This window comes from Vigna umbellata, chromosome 4 (assembly GCF_029865625.1).
Source record: "Vigna umbellata cultivar VRB3 chromosome 4, Vumbellata_1.0, whole genome shotgun sequence".
NCBI lineage: Eukaryota > Viridiplantae > Streptophyta > Magnoliopsida > Fabales > Fabaceae > Vigna > Vigna umbellata.
Genome location: NC_142168.1, coordinates 12,787,200 through 12,801,192, shown reverse-complemented (window position 1 = coordinate 12,801,192; position 13,993 = coordinate 12,787,200). Strand labels below are relative to the sequence as shown.

The following is a 13,993-nucleotide window of genomic DNA, read 5'->3' as shown; positions in this document are numbered from 1 at the left end:
AGAGACACCACCAAGTAATATGTAAATAATGCAACTTTATTTTCCACCGCACAAAATTACAACTTGTTAATTTATAACTCACTAAAAAATAAAAATTGAAAGAAAAAATGAAATTTTTTTTAATTTCTGAAAATTCATATTAGAAATTTCATAATAATTAGGTCAATTTATAGAGTATAAATGCATGATCAGTTCAAGATTTAAGTAAAATTCTTGCTTTACGCCTTCAAGAAAAAGATAAAAGTTTCCAAAACCTTCTTTTGAGTATTAATGGTCTTGGCTTCAAAAATATATTTTTAGTAAGAATCCAATAAAAAAAAGTTTTATTATACCAGTACAAAATAAATATATATTAAATCGATTATGGATCATATATTAGATCGGTTTCGCAACCGATCTAATATACGTTGATGTAATATGTCAGACATGATTGATTGTACAATCGATTTAATATATACTGAAAATAGATCTGTTTTGGACCAACCGATGTAATATCTTTAACTAAAAAAAATTGAAAGTGACCATGTGAAGGTGCAAAGGAGAGAACGACGAACCACCAAAGACCATCGACGAACAAACACCATCGAACCACCACTAGTGAACCATCAACAAACCACCATGGAGAACATCGCACCCCAATCGCAAAGCACCGTGGACAACACACTTAGTTGACTAGGGAAATTCGCAAAACACTATGGGGACTAACAATGCACATTCAGTAAAGTAACAATGACTCGATTGTGCTTCATTTGCAGAGGAGATGGAAAACACCAAATGGCAAGAAGAGACAACTACAAAGAGAGCTTTCTCCACAAACAAAAACCTCAAACATGAGAAAATAAGGGGAAATCACTAACGGGTTGTATCGGTTGTTGAAGAATGACCTGAAAGAAAAAAATAAACTTGTTGAAGCACAATGCAACAATGATAGGACACGACAATAGTAGTAGTCATTGGCTTGGAAGAGATGAGAGTTTATTGTTTTTTAACTTGAAAGAAAAGAAGAAACAATAAAGACGTGAGAGAAAAGACGAAATTCAAAAAATAAAAAAAAATTTCATGCTTTGTAGTAAAAAGAACATGAGATAGGTTATTTCTTTTATTGATCTAATATGATATCAAATTTTATTTCATAGTAAAATTTGTTGAGTCTCTTATATCACTTATTATTTAGTCATTATCAAATTATTGATAAATATTTAGTCACACCAAATATGGATGCTTAAAGTTAATCTTGGATAAATGAATTAGAGTGAAATTTCAAATAACTTATATATATAATATCCCGTTTTAAATTATTTTGTAAGATTTAACAACTTTTAATTAAGGGTTAAATATGTTTTTAGTCCCTAAACTATTGACCGTTTCTGGTTTTCGTCCCTCTTCCAAAGTAAGGTACAATTTAGTCCTCAATCTTTAAAAAACGTTCGTTTTAGTCGAAAAAACTAACGTTTTGAGGACTAAAACGAGGACTAAAAACAAAATTTTGAGGACTAAAACGAACGTTTTTCTAAAGAATGAGGACCAAATTGTACCTTACTTTGGAAGAGGGACGAAAACCAGAAACGGCCAATAGTTTAGGGACTAAAAACATATTTAACCCTTTAATTAATAAGTAGACTTTTATAAAATGTTTATTTTTTAGTTTGTAATAATAATAAAAAAGTTGTTATAATTAACTGACAGCTTAATAGGGTTTTATGTGGAATTGGTGCAAAACTGTGACGTATAAAGTTTACTTGGTTAATAAGAAAAAGAAGTGTGTTTTGCTTATGGTTGTGGCATGCGTAATTAAGAACAGTAGACTTTGGCGAACACAGTCATTATCTTTATCGACATCACCTCATAATAACTGTCAAATTTTCTCATTTCTATTTTCATCCTTTTGCTCAGTCAAGTCGCATTCCAGACTTTGATTCAGCAATCTAAGTAGCTACAGAACATTCATTTTCATAAACCCTAGCAAATCAAAAAGGCTTTTCTTGGAGGCTTCATTAAAATATTTATATTAAATGAGCATAATGTGTGGGAACTATTATATTAATTCCATAACTACTCAACATTATAGTCAAACACGAATTAAGAAATTGTGAATCATTAATTATCCAACCGTGTCGGCTTCTTAAGATCTAGATCTTCGAATTAAAAAATAAAATCAATTCTAAACTTTTCTACCTTATCAAACACACGTTACTTTCATAAAATAATTGAGGTTAATTATTTTAAATAAAACACCATTCATTGATTGCTTTTCTGTATCTAAATATTTGCCCTGAATTTTCCACCTCCGTTTTCTTAATTAGTTAATGGGCTCAATATGATTTAGTTATTGGCTAACCTAATTTCATATTTTATATTGCATTTTTTTAATTATATTTTATATATTTTGAGGAGGCTTTAAGGTTGTTTCAATTTAATGTAGTGTCTCTTACATAAATACAAGTACATTATATATATTAAGATTTCTAATTCTACTATTTTTCTTTTATTTCATAATCTTATACAAAATGCAAAACTTTATGTATTACAATAAAGGAAATCAAATTAATACAAACTGTTACTACCAAGGGTACCGAGGGTGGATAACCGACCGAGAAGATTGGGACACAACCGATCGGGTGTCCCAAACCTGGTATGTCCGATCGGAACTCGTAAGCACAACGCATCCGATCGGGAAGTTATGTAAAATTACGGGCTGGAGACAGCAGTTGAATGCTCACGAATGTGTAGTTAATGAGGTAACGGTCCTTGTCGAGTACTTAAAGTACGCATTGAAAGCCATTGAAAGGTAAATTAATGGGAAATATTCTCTGAAATTGTATAAATAATAGTTAAAGGAGAAGGTAAACTCTCTGTTCTTTTGATAATTATAGACTTGTGAGAGCCCATTTTGACTTGATCGTCGGAGTGTTTGCTGCAGGTCAACCCATTTGCACTGATACCGAGCGCGGAGGAGGCAAGAAAAGGAAGACCGATCGGAGGAGGAGTGTTTCCGGACGGAGGTAGCAGGAGTTTTCCCCGGTCCCATTCAGCAGAAACATTTTGGCGCCCACCGTGGGGCCGAGGGTAGTTGAAGACAACCTATTACGACCGTAAGGATGGAGCAGGACCCGGCAGCGTTTTTACAGGAGATGAGAAGGAGAATGGAGGCAATGCAGGCGGAAATCGAAATGCTGAGAGCCGAGCGTGACGCGGCTAGAGGGGCGCAAGCTAATCGCCAATCCTCCGCGCGCGCTCATTCACCGCCAATTGTAGAGATGCCGGAAACCGAGCCGGACTCAGAGGAGGACACAGATCCCAATCCTGGTAGCTATTATCAGGGGGGAACAGAGTGAGGCCGGCTCACATCGAACTGCAAACTGCCCGACCCCTGCCGGTCGGGCTCGAGCATTGCATCCGTTCACAGTAGTGATCATGGAGGAGCAGATTCCGGATAGAGCGTTCTACTCCCCTAGGGAAAATGTGTGGTGCAGAGTTTTTTCTTTGTCAATAAAAGGAGAAGCTTTGGCCAGGTTCCACTCGTTAAGACCCCGAACCATTAATAGTTTTGCCACCTTGAGGGATATGTTTGAACGGCAGTTTTCGGCGGGTAGAGCGCGAAATCTGACGTATCTAGAGTTGACTAACATAAAGCAGGAGAAGGGAGAGAGTCTTAGGGATTTCATGGACAGGTTCAATAGAACCGCTCGGTAAGTGAGGGGGGTAGGCAAGAAGTTTACCATCAGTACTTTGGCTACTGCGCTGAGACCTTCCCCGGTTGCTGATAACTTGTTCGTGGAACCCCTGTTAAACCTGGACGAGTTGCAAGAAAGGGCCACTCGGTTCATTCGGATAGAAGAAATGAGGGCGGTCCAAAGACGACAACAAGATCAAGGTACGAGTTCGGGGCAGGAGAAAAAAGAAGGCAAGAAACCGTTTGTTCCAAGCGAACGGCCAAAGGGCCAGAAGTTTAGAGATGGCCCGAGGGGGGTTAGGTACGAACGGTACACCCCATTGAATGTGCCGAGGGAAAGGGTGCTGGAGGAAGCCCTGAGTGCAGATTTAATAAAGGTAAGACCTTCCCGGTCATCACCTAAAGCAGATGGAACTAAACACTGCACTTATCATCTGAACATAGGACATAACACCGAGGACTGTACGGTGTTGAAGGATAAGGTGGAAGAATTGATCCGAGCGGGTCATCTGAAGAGGTTTGTCAGGGAGGAACGAAAGACGAGAAGTCCACCCAGAAGGACTAGGGTGGAAAGAAGCGACAGGAGAGAGGACAGACGTCCCGACCGTAGGAGGAGTAGAAGTCGCAGTCATGACCGATCACTGCGAGGAATGATAAACACCATCTCGGGTGGATTTGCGGGAGGGTCGTCGGCGTCCGCAAGGAAGAGAAACCTGAGGGAGCTTAAAAGCGTCCACAGGGTAGATGTGAGAAAGCGTTCTATGCCGCCAATCACGTTTACATATGAGGATTTCCACGCTCTCGATCCGGATGAGGATGACCCGATGGTGATAACGGCAGTTATTGCCCGGTATAGTGTGGGAAAGGTGTTGGTGGATCAGGGTAGCTCTGTCAACATTCTGTACTGGAAGACATTCCAACAGATGGACATTTCTGAAGACTTGATCGCCCCTTATAACGAACAGATAGTAGGGTTCTCAGGGGAGAGAGTAGACACCAGAGGATATGTGGATCTCAGAACGTGCCTGGGAACCGAACGGAGCAAGGAGGTGAAAACCAGGTTCTTGCTGGTGGATGCGAGTACCTCTTACAATGTGCTGTTGGGACGACCATGTCTGAATACGTTCGGGGCAATTGTTTCCACACCTCACCTCACGCTTAAGTTTCCATTGGATAATGGGAAAATCTGTACCGTTCGATCCGATCAGAGGATCGCACGGGAGTGTTATATGGCGGGTTTGAAGGTTCAGCCACCGTCATCAGACCCACCCAATCGGCAGAGGAGAAGACAATCGGAGGTAGCGATGGCAGATCTAGACCCGCGGACTAATACGGATGATCGGATAGAGCCGTTGGGGGAGACAGCCCTTCAGCATTGGGCAGAAGGAGGACCAAGTTACTACCATCGGGAGTGAGTTGGAGGAAGATCAGGCCAGAGTAATTGGCACTTTGTTAAAGAAAAACCAAGACTTATTTGCTTGGACTGCAGTTGATATGCCAGGAATCCATCCAAGGGTTGTCACACAAGCTGACATTATTTAAGGAGGCCCGACCGGTGGCCCAAAAGAAGAGAAGATTGGGGGAAGAAAAGCGATCGGTTGTGGCAGTTGAGGTGAAGAAGTTGTTGGAAGCAGATTTCATCCGTGAAATCAAGCACACAACCTGGCTGGCAAACGTTGTGATGGTGAAGAAGATGAGCGGGCAGTGGAGAATGTTTACGGACTTCACGGATCTGAATAAAGTCTGCCCGAAGGACTCTTACCCACTACCTAGTATTGATGCGTTAGTGGACGGGGCGTCAGGTTTCAATGTGCTAAGTTTCCTGGATGCATATTCAGGATATAATCAGATTCCTATGTTTCCCCCAGATAGCGACAAGACAGCATTCATCACCGAGCGGGCTAACTATTGTTATGATGTTATGTCGTTCGGGTTGAAGAATGCAGGAGCCACGTACCAACGGTTGATGGATAGGGTCTTTGCAGACCAGATCGGCAGATGCATGGAGGTGTATGTGGACGACATGTTGGTGAGAAGCCGTTCAGTTGAAGACCATGTGAGAGACTTGGCGGAAGTGTTCCACCAGGTTCGAAAGTACAACATGCGCCTTAATCCGGCCAAGTATACTTTCGGGGTGCCGACGGGAAAATTTCTGGGATTCCTGCTAACAACTAGAGGCATCGAGGTGAACCCCGATAAGTGCCGAACGGTATTGGAAATGAGGAGCCCGCAGAAGCTGAAGGAGGTTCAGAGGCTGGTGGGTAGACTGACTTCACTATCTCGCTTTATTCCAAGGTTGGCCGAACGGATAAAGCCGATAGTAAGGATTATGAAGAAGAGTACGGGAGCAGATTGGGACGACCAGTGTGAGCAAGCCTTTAATGAAGTTAAACGAATACTGGTCAGCCCACCGGTCATGGGGCGACCTGAGGCAGGACATGCGTTGTAACTATTCCTAGCGGTTTCGAAGGACACGGTCAGCTCGACGTTGGTACAGGAGCAACCCGAATTCAAACTCGTGTACTTCGTTAGCAGAACGTTGCAACCGGCGGAAACCAGGTACAAGCGAGTTGAGAAGATCGCTTTGGCATTAGTAATGGCAGCGCAGCGATTAAGGCCATACTTCCAGAGTCATCAGGTGGTAGTCCGAACGGACCACCCCATTGCGAAGATCCTGCGCATACCGGATTTGGCCGGGAGGATAGTAGGATGGTCTGTGGAGTTGTCTGAATTTGTACTCCAGTTTGAACCAAGAGGGTCTATCCGAGGGCAACATTTGGCCGACTTTGCGGTCGAGTTACCCTGGGAAGAAGAAGGGCATCCTGAATGGATCCTTTACGTGGATGGCTCCTCTGAAAAGTCTGGTGGGGGAGTAGGGATTGTGTTGGAAGGACCGGACGGCTTTATTGTCGAGCAGGCAATTGTCTTTAGGTTTAAGATAAGTAATAACCAGGCCGAGTATGAAGCAGTGCTGGCGGGACTCGAGCTGGCAAAGGACTTGGGGGCTGTCGCGGTCAAATGCCGAACGGATTCCCAACTGGTGGTAGGACAGCTAACGGAGAGCTTCCAGACCAAGGATGATCAGCTGCTTTGATATTTTCACAAGATCAAAGAGTTGGTAAAGCAGTTCCGGACGGTGGAATTCAAACATGTGCCAAGGGAGCAGAACGCGAGGGCGGATATCCTATCCAAACTCGCCAACAGCAAAGGGAATGATCACTTGTCATCAGTTATAAGGCAGGTCATGATGAACCCGTCGGTGGAGTGTTTGGCCGTTCACGAGGTCTCCGATCGGCCTGACTAGAGGAAAGATATAAGGGAAGTCATTCAAAGGCAGGAGAATGGCTTGCATGTTCGAGGGGCTGAGGCGAAGAAGGTCGCTCGGTATTTGGTAATAGGGGAAGACCTATATAAACGAGGATTTTCATCACCCTTGTTGAAGTGCATATCCGTGGAGGAAGCTGAATATGTGATGAGGGAGTTGCACGAGGGGGTGTGTGGAATGCATACAGGGCAGCGAGCGTTACGTGCCAAGGTCATACGAGCGGGCTATTTTTGGCCGACGGTGGAGAGAGACTGCAAAGAATTTGTGCAGAAATGCTTGAAGTGTCAAGAGCATGGTAAGAACCTCAATCTTCCACCCGTCGAGTTGCACAGCTTGATGTCACCATGGCCGTTCGCGCAATGGGGAGTAGACATTGTCGGACCCTTTCCTGTGGGCCGAGCGCAAAAGAAATTCCTACTGGTGGCAATTGATTATTTCACTAAGTGGGTGGAGGCAGAACCGCTCGCAACGATCATGGCAGCAAGGGTTCAAATATTTATGTGGACGCTCATATGCAGATTTGGAATTCCCAAAATCATAGTTACAGACAATGGACGATAATTCATTGACAAGGGCTTGGGAGAATTTTACAAGAAGCTGGGAATTAAGCATGTCACTAGCTCGGTAGAGCATCCTCAAACGAACGGCCAAGTGGAAGCGGTCAACAAGGTCATCGTATCCGAGTTGAAGAAAAGGCTGGGAGAAGCCAAGGGCCTCTAGGTAGATGAACTTCAGGAGGTCTTGTGGGGATATCGCTGCACCCCGCATGGTACAACGGGGGAAACCCCATTCAACTTAACATACGGAATGGACGCAATGTTACCAGTTGAAGTAGCCGAGCCTACTGTTCGAAGGGAGGTCCAAAATCTCCAAGATAACAATGAGGAACTTCGCGTGGAGCTCGACACTTTGGACGAGCGGAGAGAAGTAGCTATGATCCGAGCGGAGGCTAAAAAGAGACTGTTGGCAAGGCGCTACAACACCAAGGTCAAACCGCGACAATTTGCTGAAGGAGACCTTGTGTGGAGAAAAACAGCAGAAGCCCGACGAGACCGATCGGCGGGAAAATTAGCTGCAAATTGGGAAGGCCCCTTCAGGGTTGTAGAGATTTTGCAAAATGGAGCATACCGCCTGGAGCACCTGACGGGAAAGGCTATACCCAATACGTGGAACGCGTCTCATTTAAAATTTTATTTCAGCTAAGAACTTTGTACTTGTTATTTCACATTAATAATACATTGTTTATCACACGAAATTTTCGTCATGTGTTAACAGCCGAGCGGGTGAGGCAGATTTCTTTTGTGAACTCTCACCTTGGTCTTAGGGCACGCTTCTAGAGAGCTCCTCAGACCTAAACCGAGCGGGTGAGGAAGATTTCTTTCGTGAACTCACCTTGGTATTAGGGCACGCTTCTAGAGAGCTCCTTAGACCTAAACCGAGCGGGTGAGGCAGATTTCTTTTGTGAACTCTCACCTTGGTCTTAGGGCACGCTTCTAGAGAGCTCCTAAGACCTAAACCGAGCGGGTGAGGCAGATTTCTTTCGTGAACTCTCACCTTGGTCTTAGGGCACGCTTCTAGAGAGCTCCTAAGACCTAAACCGAGCGGGTGAGGCAGATTTCTTTCGTGAACTCTCACCTTGGTCTTAGGGCACGCTTCTAGAGAGCTTCTAAGACCTAAACCGAGCGGGTGAGGCAGATTTCTTTCGTGAACTCTCACCTTGGTCTTAGGGCACGCTTTTAGAGAGCTCCTAAGACCTAAACCGAGCGGGTGAGGCAGATTTCTTTCGTGAACTCTCACCTTGGTCTTAGGGCACGCTTCTAGAGAGCTCCTAAGACCTAAACCGAGCGGGTGAGGCAGATTTCTTTCGTGAACTCTCACCTTGGTCTTAGGGCACGCTTCTAGAGAGCTCCTTAGACCTAAACCGAGCGGGTGAGGCAGATTTCTTTCGCGAACTCTCACCTTGGTCTTAGGGCACGCTTCTAGAGAGCTCCTAAGATCTAAACCGAGCGGGTGAGGCAGATTTCTTTTGTGAACTCTCACCTTGGTCTTAGGACACGCTTCTAGAGAGCTCCTAAGACCTAAACCGAGCGGGTGAGGCAGATTTCTTTCGTGAACTCTCACCTTGGTCTTAGGTCACGCTTCTAGAGAGCTCCTAAGACCTAAACCGAGCGGGTGAGGCAGATTTCTTTCGTGAACTGTGACCTTGGTCTTAGGGCACGCTTCTAGAGAGCTCCAAAGACCTAAACCGAGCGGGTGAGACAGATTTCTTTCACGAACTCTCACCTTGGTCTTAGGACACGCTTCTAGAGAGCTCCTAAGACCTAAACCGAGCGGTATTCGTACGAGGTAAATCAAGCGTGAAATGAAAAGCTATGCGCGAGAAGACAAGTAAAACAGGAAAATGCAAGTAAACATGGAGAAGGCAAAAAGGGCAAAAGGAACTTGAAATTTGTCATTAATATCCAGAAGGTGTTACAATACAAGTTCTAAAGTAGTAAAATCCTAAGTCTAAAAAACTTAGGATTGGCCCTCAGCTTCGCCGGTCTCTCCAACCACTTCGACGGCAGCTTCGACATTCTGGCCGACCGGAGGAGAAGATGGGGGAACATGGATGGGAACCAATTTATTGTCCACCACCATCATGCTCACGTCCAGACGGGGGTCGTCGGTATGGACTTGGAAAAGAAGGTGACACTGGGCGAGAGCCTTGTCAAAACCGAGCACATGCTCGTTCACTACTTCATCACCCAGCAGCTTGACTTCTGCTTCCAATTTGGTTACCCGATCGAGAAGAGAGTCTCGTTCGGTCGTCAATGTTGTGTTGGAAGCAGTGGCCTTCTAAAGGTCCAGTTGTGCATCATCCAGAGACCGTTGCATACGGCGCTGGGCAGCACGAGCCTCGGCGAACAGTGTGCTGGCTTTCTTCTTGTTGTGTTACTTCCTCATGGTTATGATGGCCAGGGTCCAGAGCATTCAAGTGCAAGATTGGAACGCTTTCTTCAGGTTTTTTTTTTGTGAATCTATAGTCTAATATATTATGTGAATACTTTTTGAGTTTTTGTCCCATCTTCTTGAAATGGAATCTGCTTGCCAACTTTTGCCATTGTTTGCCCTGCACTTGAATGTCTGCACTTGAATGTGTTGGATGTTTTGGTTGATGTAATTGATGACAAACATAGTGGTGGTTCTAGTGCGTACTATTATTTATATGGTGTGCTTTGAGATTGATACGTGAACTTGAAATAAGTTACACTGTGATATAAAAGTTAATGTTGTGTGTTTAAGATTCAATTGCAAGGTATGAGACTTAAGTTTTATATTGGAGGCATGGGATTCTAGTTTTTGTTGACAAGTCCTTGGGCTTTCAACTATAATGACTAACTTTTGTGCTGTGGTTTTCCCAAGGTTCTTATCAGTATGCATCTTCTTATTGTGTTATGTTTACCCTATAAATACTCATTGTGCATAGTTACAATGTATGTAAGGGATACTTTCTTTTGAGAAAGAAAATGGAAAGATAAGGAAATTGAAAAAAAAAATGGATAGATAGGATCTGAGTAAATATGTATATTTTTTATGCTGAGCGAAATATGAAAGAAAGTGGTAAAAATCTCTTTGTTTGGTTGCAAAAAAAAATGAAAAAAGAAAATATAAATTAAAAATAAATAAATAAAGTATGCAGTGAAAATGTTTTATAAAAATAATATTAATAGAAAACAAAAAGTGGATGAGGGTAAGTAGGGAAATAGAAATTTGCAACTCAAACTGAAACCAGACTTCTGGCCTATAATACAGAAGGGAAAACTAAAAAGGAGATATTTTTTGTGAAATTTAGATTGTTGTTGTTAGGATATTTATCCTATTTTATCATCATTATAGTGTGTCAAGGGTTACCCTATTTATCATGATTATATTGTGTCTAGATTACCCTATTTATCATGATTATATTGTGTCTAGGATTACCCTATTTATCATGATTATATTGTGTCTAAGGTTACCTTATTTATCATGATTATATTGTGTCTAGGGTTACCTTATTTATCATGATTATATTGTGTATCAATTTATTCTTATAAATAGAAGATTGTGAGAGGGATCAATCAAGCCCTCAAGAATTATTTCTTTTCAATCTTAAGTGTTGTATAACCAAGCAATTAACATAAACAATGCTATCTTGGTTTGTCCATTTTGTAACTGCTTTTTAGTCTTGTTGTATGTGCTCCATCTCCCTATTTTATCTGAATGTCATTGAAATAACAAATGTTCACTAATTTCATGGCAGATGGCTGATGACAACCCTCATGTTATCCCTGAGATGGATCCAATTCTTCGGAAACCGATTCAAGAGTGTAATTTGCAGATTGTGAATGTCGCAACTCCTGCTAATTTTTTCCATGTTCTAAGGAGGCAGGTTGGTAAAATAAATTTAGTTTTTTTGGTAACAGATATTCATATTAGACTCCCAAGATCTATTGCCAAACCAGTAAATATCCAAATCATTGTCTAACTCAATAATATGGTTTCGTATGAGTGAATGAATCACACCTAACTTATTGTTAGTTTAGGCATGTACTGAGTACTCTTTAACCATGACTGCTCAGCCTGCTCCTCATCTGTCTCCTATTCTTTTGAACTTCCCTACAGTCATCATAATCTCTTAGCCATCTGATCTGTTTCCTGTGTTGAGAGCTCTTGATTTTTCATGATAAGGAGAGCTTTGTTCCCTTATTTAATAACAATGATTTGATTTAAGTGGTCCCTTGTTCACATAAATTTATGATCCTTATTTCCTCATAATCTGCTGCTTTTTGTTTTTGCAGGTACATAGAGAATTCCGTAAACCTCTCATTGTAATGTCCCCTAAGAACCTGCTTCGTAGTAAGGTTTGTAGATCAAATTTATCTGAGTTTGATGACGTCCAAGGCCACCCAGGTTTTGACAAACAGGGAACAAGATTTAAGCGTCTCATAAAAGACCAAAACTATCACTCAGATGTTGAGGAGGGTATTAGGAGATTAGTTCTTTGCTCTGGAAAGGTATGTGTTAGTTGCCGGAAACCAGTTTTTATTATCAACTTAAATGGTTTCTAAGGTCTTTAATCTGGTGGAGTTTATTAAAACCATATTTAAGTCGTACTTCAATTACATGCCTTTTGAAATTACAGAGTTCAACTATCTCTTGCAGGTTTACTATGAACTTGATGATCACCGAACTAAGGTTGAAGCAAAGGATGTTGCAATATGTAGGGTGGAACAGCTTTGTCCTTTCCCTTACGACCTTGTCCAACGAGAGCTTAAACGATATCCAAGTATGTATTTGTAGAAGTAGAAAAATTTTCTTCAAATTATGACTCTTTTTATTTCTCATATTTAAGTCCTGAATGGGGTATAATTAATATTTTGTCTTTCGTTGCTTGTGCTTGTAGGAACTGTATAAATTTCCTAATTCTATTGATGAGTCTTTCACTAAATAGTTTCATCCAGAGATAGATAATTTTAGATTTTTCTGTTAAGTAGAGGCCTAACTATTTTGAAATAGGGGGATATATCTGTTTGTCCACCCTTTTAGATTTAATTTTGTTAGAGTCATGTTGTTCTGTGAATAAATCATATATTCTGTTTTGATTCTTATATAGATGCGGAAGTTGTTTGGTGTCAAGAAGAGCCAATGAACATGGGTGGATACACTTACGTTTTGCCCCGACTTGTATCTTCAATGAAAGCTGTGAATAGAGGAGGTTATGACGATGTGAAATATATTGGTCGTGCTCCATCTGCAGCCACAGCCACCGGTTTCCTCAAGGTTCACCAGAAGGAGCAGACTGAGATTGCTGAGAAAGCCCTTCAACAGGAACCAATTGATTTCCCTTACTGAAAAATGCATCCATTTTTCAAGTGATAATAATGCATTTGATTTACTTTATCAGCATAAGGGTGGAAGGAAGGTGACTTCATACATATGCTTGAGTTTTGACCTTTGGTTTTTTGGTTCCTCACGAAATGTCAGCTAAGCTAAATTTCAATATTTGCATGCTCAAACATTTTTATTTTATTGCGAAGAGGTACGCAAAGGTGGTTTCCTTGCTGCTTGTACTGAGGCTTTCATATTTATACATTTTGTTATACTGTAATTTGAAAATGGATCTTCAATAATTTTTTGACAATGTAATTTCATTTTCCAGAGGCATGCCTTGGCATTATAGTCTCGGGATCATGATCAACAGTTCTTCAAATAAGTTTTCCCTCACAATTGTTCTCTTTACACCTCAGATTCAAAATCTACTCTTGATCAAACTGTTGTTTATTTTATTTAGCTATAAAGTTGAATAACGTTGGTTACCAATTCAATCATTGGGGATCTGCAACAATTTACTAGAACATGATGTCTTCTACATGATAATATATAAATCTTATCTTGTTTTTTATAGACAATAAATAAAGCTTATTCAACACGTATCGAGAAACAAATATACCATTTGAATATGACCTCGTTAATTTTTTGGAATGACCTGCAATATAAACAATATAGAAGATAGAAAAAAATTCAGCCAATTTTTGGGAATAAAATTCAGCCAATTTTTGGGAATGAATGTTGATATTGTCATGGCATAAGGTTTGAGCCGCAGTTCATAATGTTTACCTACAGAGGCAGGGGTAGTCGACGACGCTGGCTCGTGAACTTTATTTTAAAACTTACAGTATAAGGATTTAACAATTATCAAAATAAATATTACTTTGATGCGGCATCAAGTAATAAGGTGTAAATCACTGGCAGTCCAAAACGAGGTTGGAGACCATGATTGTATGCTCGAAAGTGTATAAACATTAATTTTGTTACTTAAATCACTTGTTTTTAATTTTAGACTAATAAGTCGATGAATCGCACTCAATACATATTTAAATAAAGCTTTCTTAGTTTTTTAGAAGCTAATGTATCAACGTTTTACATTTTCGTGAACTAAAATGATGGTTTATTTTTGTTCAAACTTCTGGGAA

General features: G+C 41.3%; 4 protein-coding genes across 4 annotated transcripts; all 4 read left to right on the top strand.

Annotated features, from left to right (window-relative positions):
- The first annotated feature begins 3,840 nt into the window (after positions 1-3,840).
- On the top strand, positions 3,841-5,088 carry LOC124840787 (uncharacterized). The gene has a single exon (XM_047316896.1). It carries the CDS (start codon positions 3,841-3,843, stop codon positions 5,086-5,088), a length of 1,248 nt encoding a protein of 415 aa, XP_047172852.1.
- A 1,181-nt stretch (positions 5,089-6,269) lies between these two features.
- Positions 6,270-6,767, top strand: LOC148199269 (uncharacterized). Its single transcript, XM_088112613.1, has one exon. The coding sequence runs from the start codon at positions 6,270-6,272 to the stop codon at positions 6,765-6,767; it is 498 nt and encodes a 165-aa protein (XP_087968739.1).
- Positions 6,768-7,805: 1,038 nt separating this feature from the next.
- Positions 7,806-8,201, top strand: LOC148199268 (uncharacterized). The gene has a single exon (XM_088112612.1). It carries the CDS (start codon positions 7,806-7,808, stop codon positions 8,199-8,201), a length of 396 nt encoding a protein of 131 aa, XP_087968738.1.
- Positions 8,202-9,605: 1,404 nt separating this feature from the next.
- Positions 9,606-13,259, top strand: LOC148199267 (uncharacterized). The gene is made up of 5 exons (XM_088112611.1): positions 9,606-10,001; positions 11,281-11,409; positions 11,819-12,034; positions 12,183-12,306; positions 12,634-13,259. The coding sequence occupies exons 1-5, from the start codon at positions 9,606-9,608 to the stop codon at positions 12,870-12,872; spliced, it is 1,104 nt and encodes a 367-aa protein (XP_087968737.1). The 3' UTR covers positions 12,873-13,259.
- Positions 13,260-13,993: the final 734 nt, after the last annotated feature.

What these genes read in the sequence shown, in the direction of transcription:
- LOC124840787 (XM_047316896.1), top strand. Translation starts at nt 3,841, where the DNA reads ATGAGGGCGGTCCAAAGACGACAACAAGATCAAGGTACGAGTTCGGGG.
- LOC148199269 (XM_088112613.1), top strand. Translation starts at nt 6,270, where the DNA reads ATGGCAGCGCAGCGATTAAGGCCATACTTCCAGAGTCATCAGGTGGTA.
- LOC148199268 (XM_088112612.1), top strand. Translation starts at nt 7,806, where the DNA reads ATGGACGCAATGTTACCAGTTGAAGTAGCCGAGCCTACTGTTCGAAGG.
- LOC148199267 (XM_088112611.1), top strand. Translation starts at nt 9,606, where the DNA reads ATGGATGGGAACCAATTTATTGTCCACCACCATCATGCTCACGTCCAG. An exon ending in GATTGGAACGCTTTCTTCAG is followed by an intron (nt 10,002 to 11,280) that starts GTTTTTTTTTTG and finishes ATTTCATGGCAG; the next exon opens with ATGGCTGATGACAACCCTCA. An exon ending in TCCATGTTCTAAGGAGGCAG is followed by an intron (nt 11,410 to 11,818) that starts GTTGGTAAAATA and finishes TTGTTTTTGCAG; the next exon opens with GTACATAGAGAATTCCGTAA.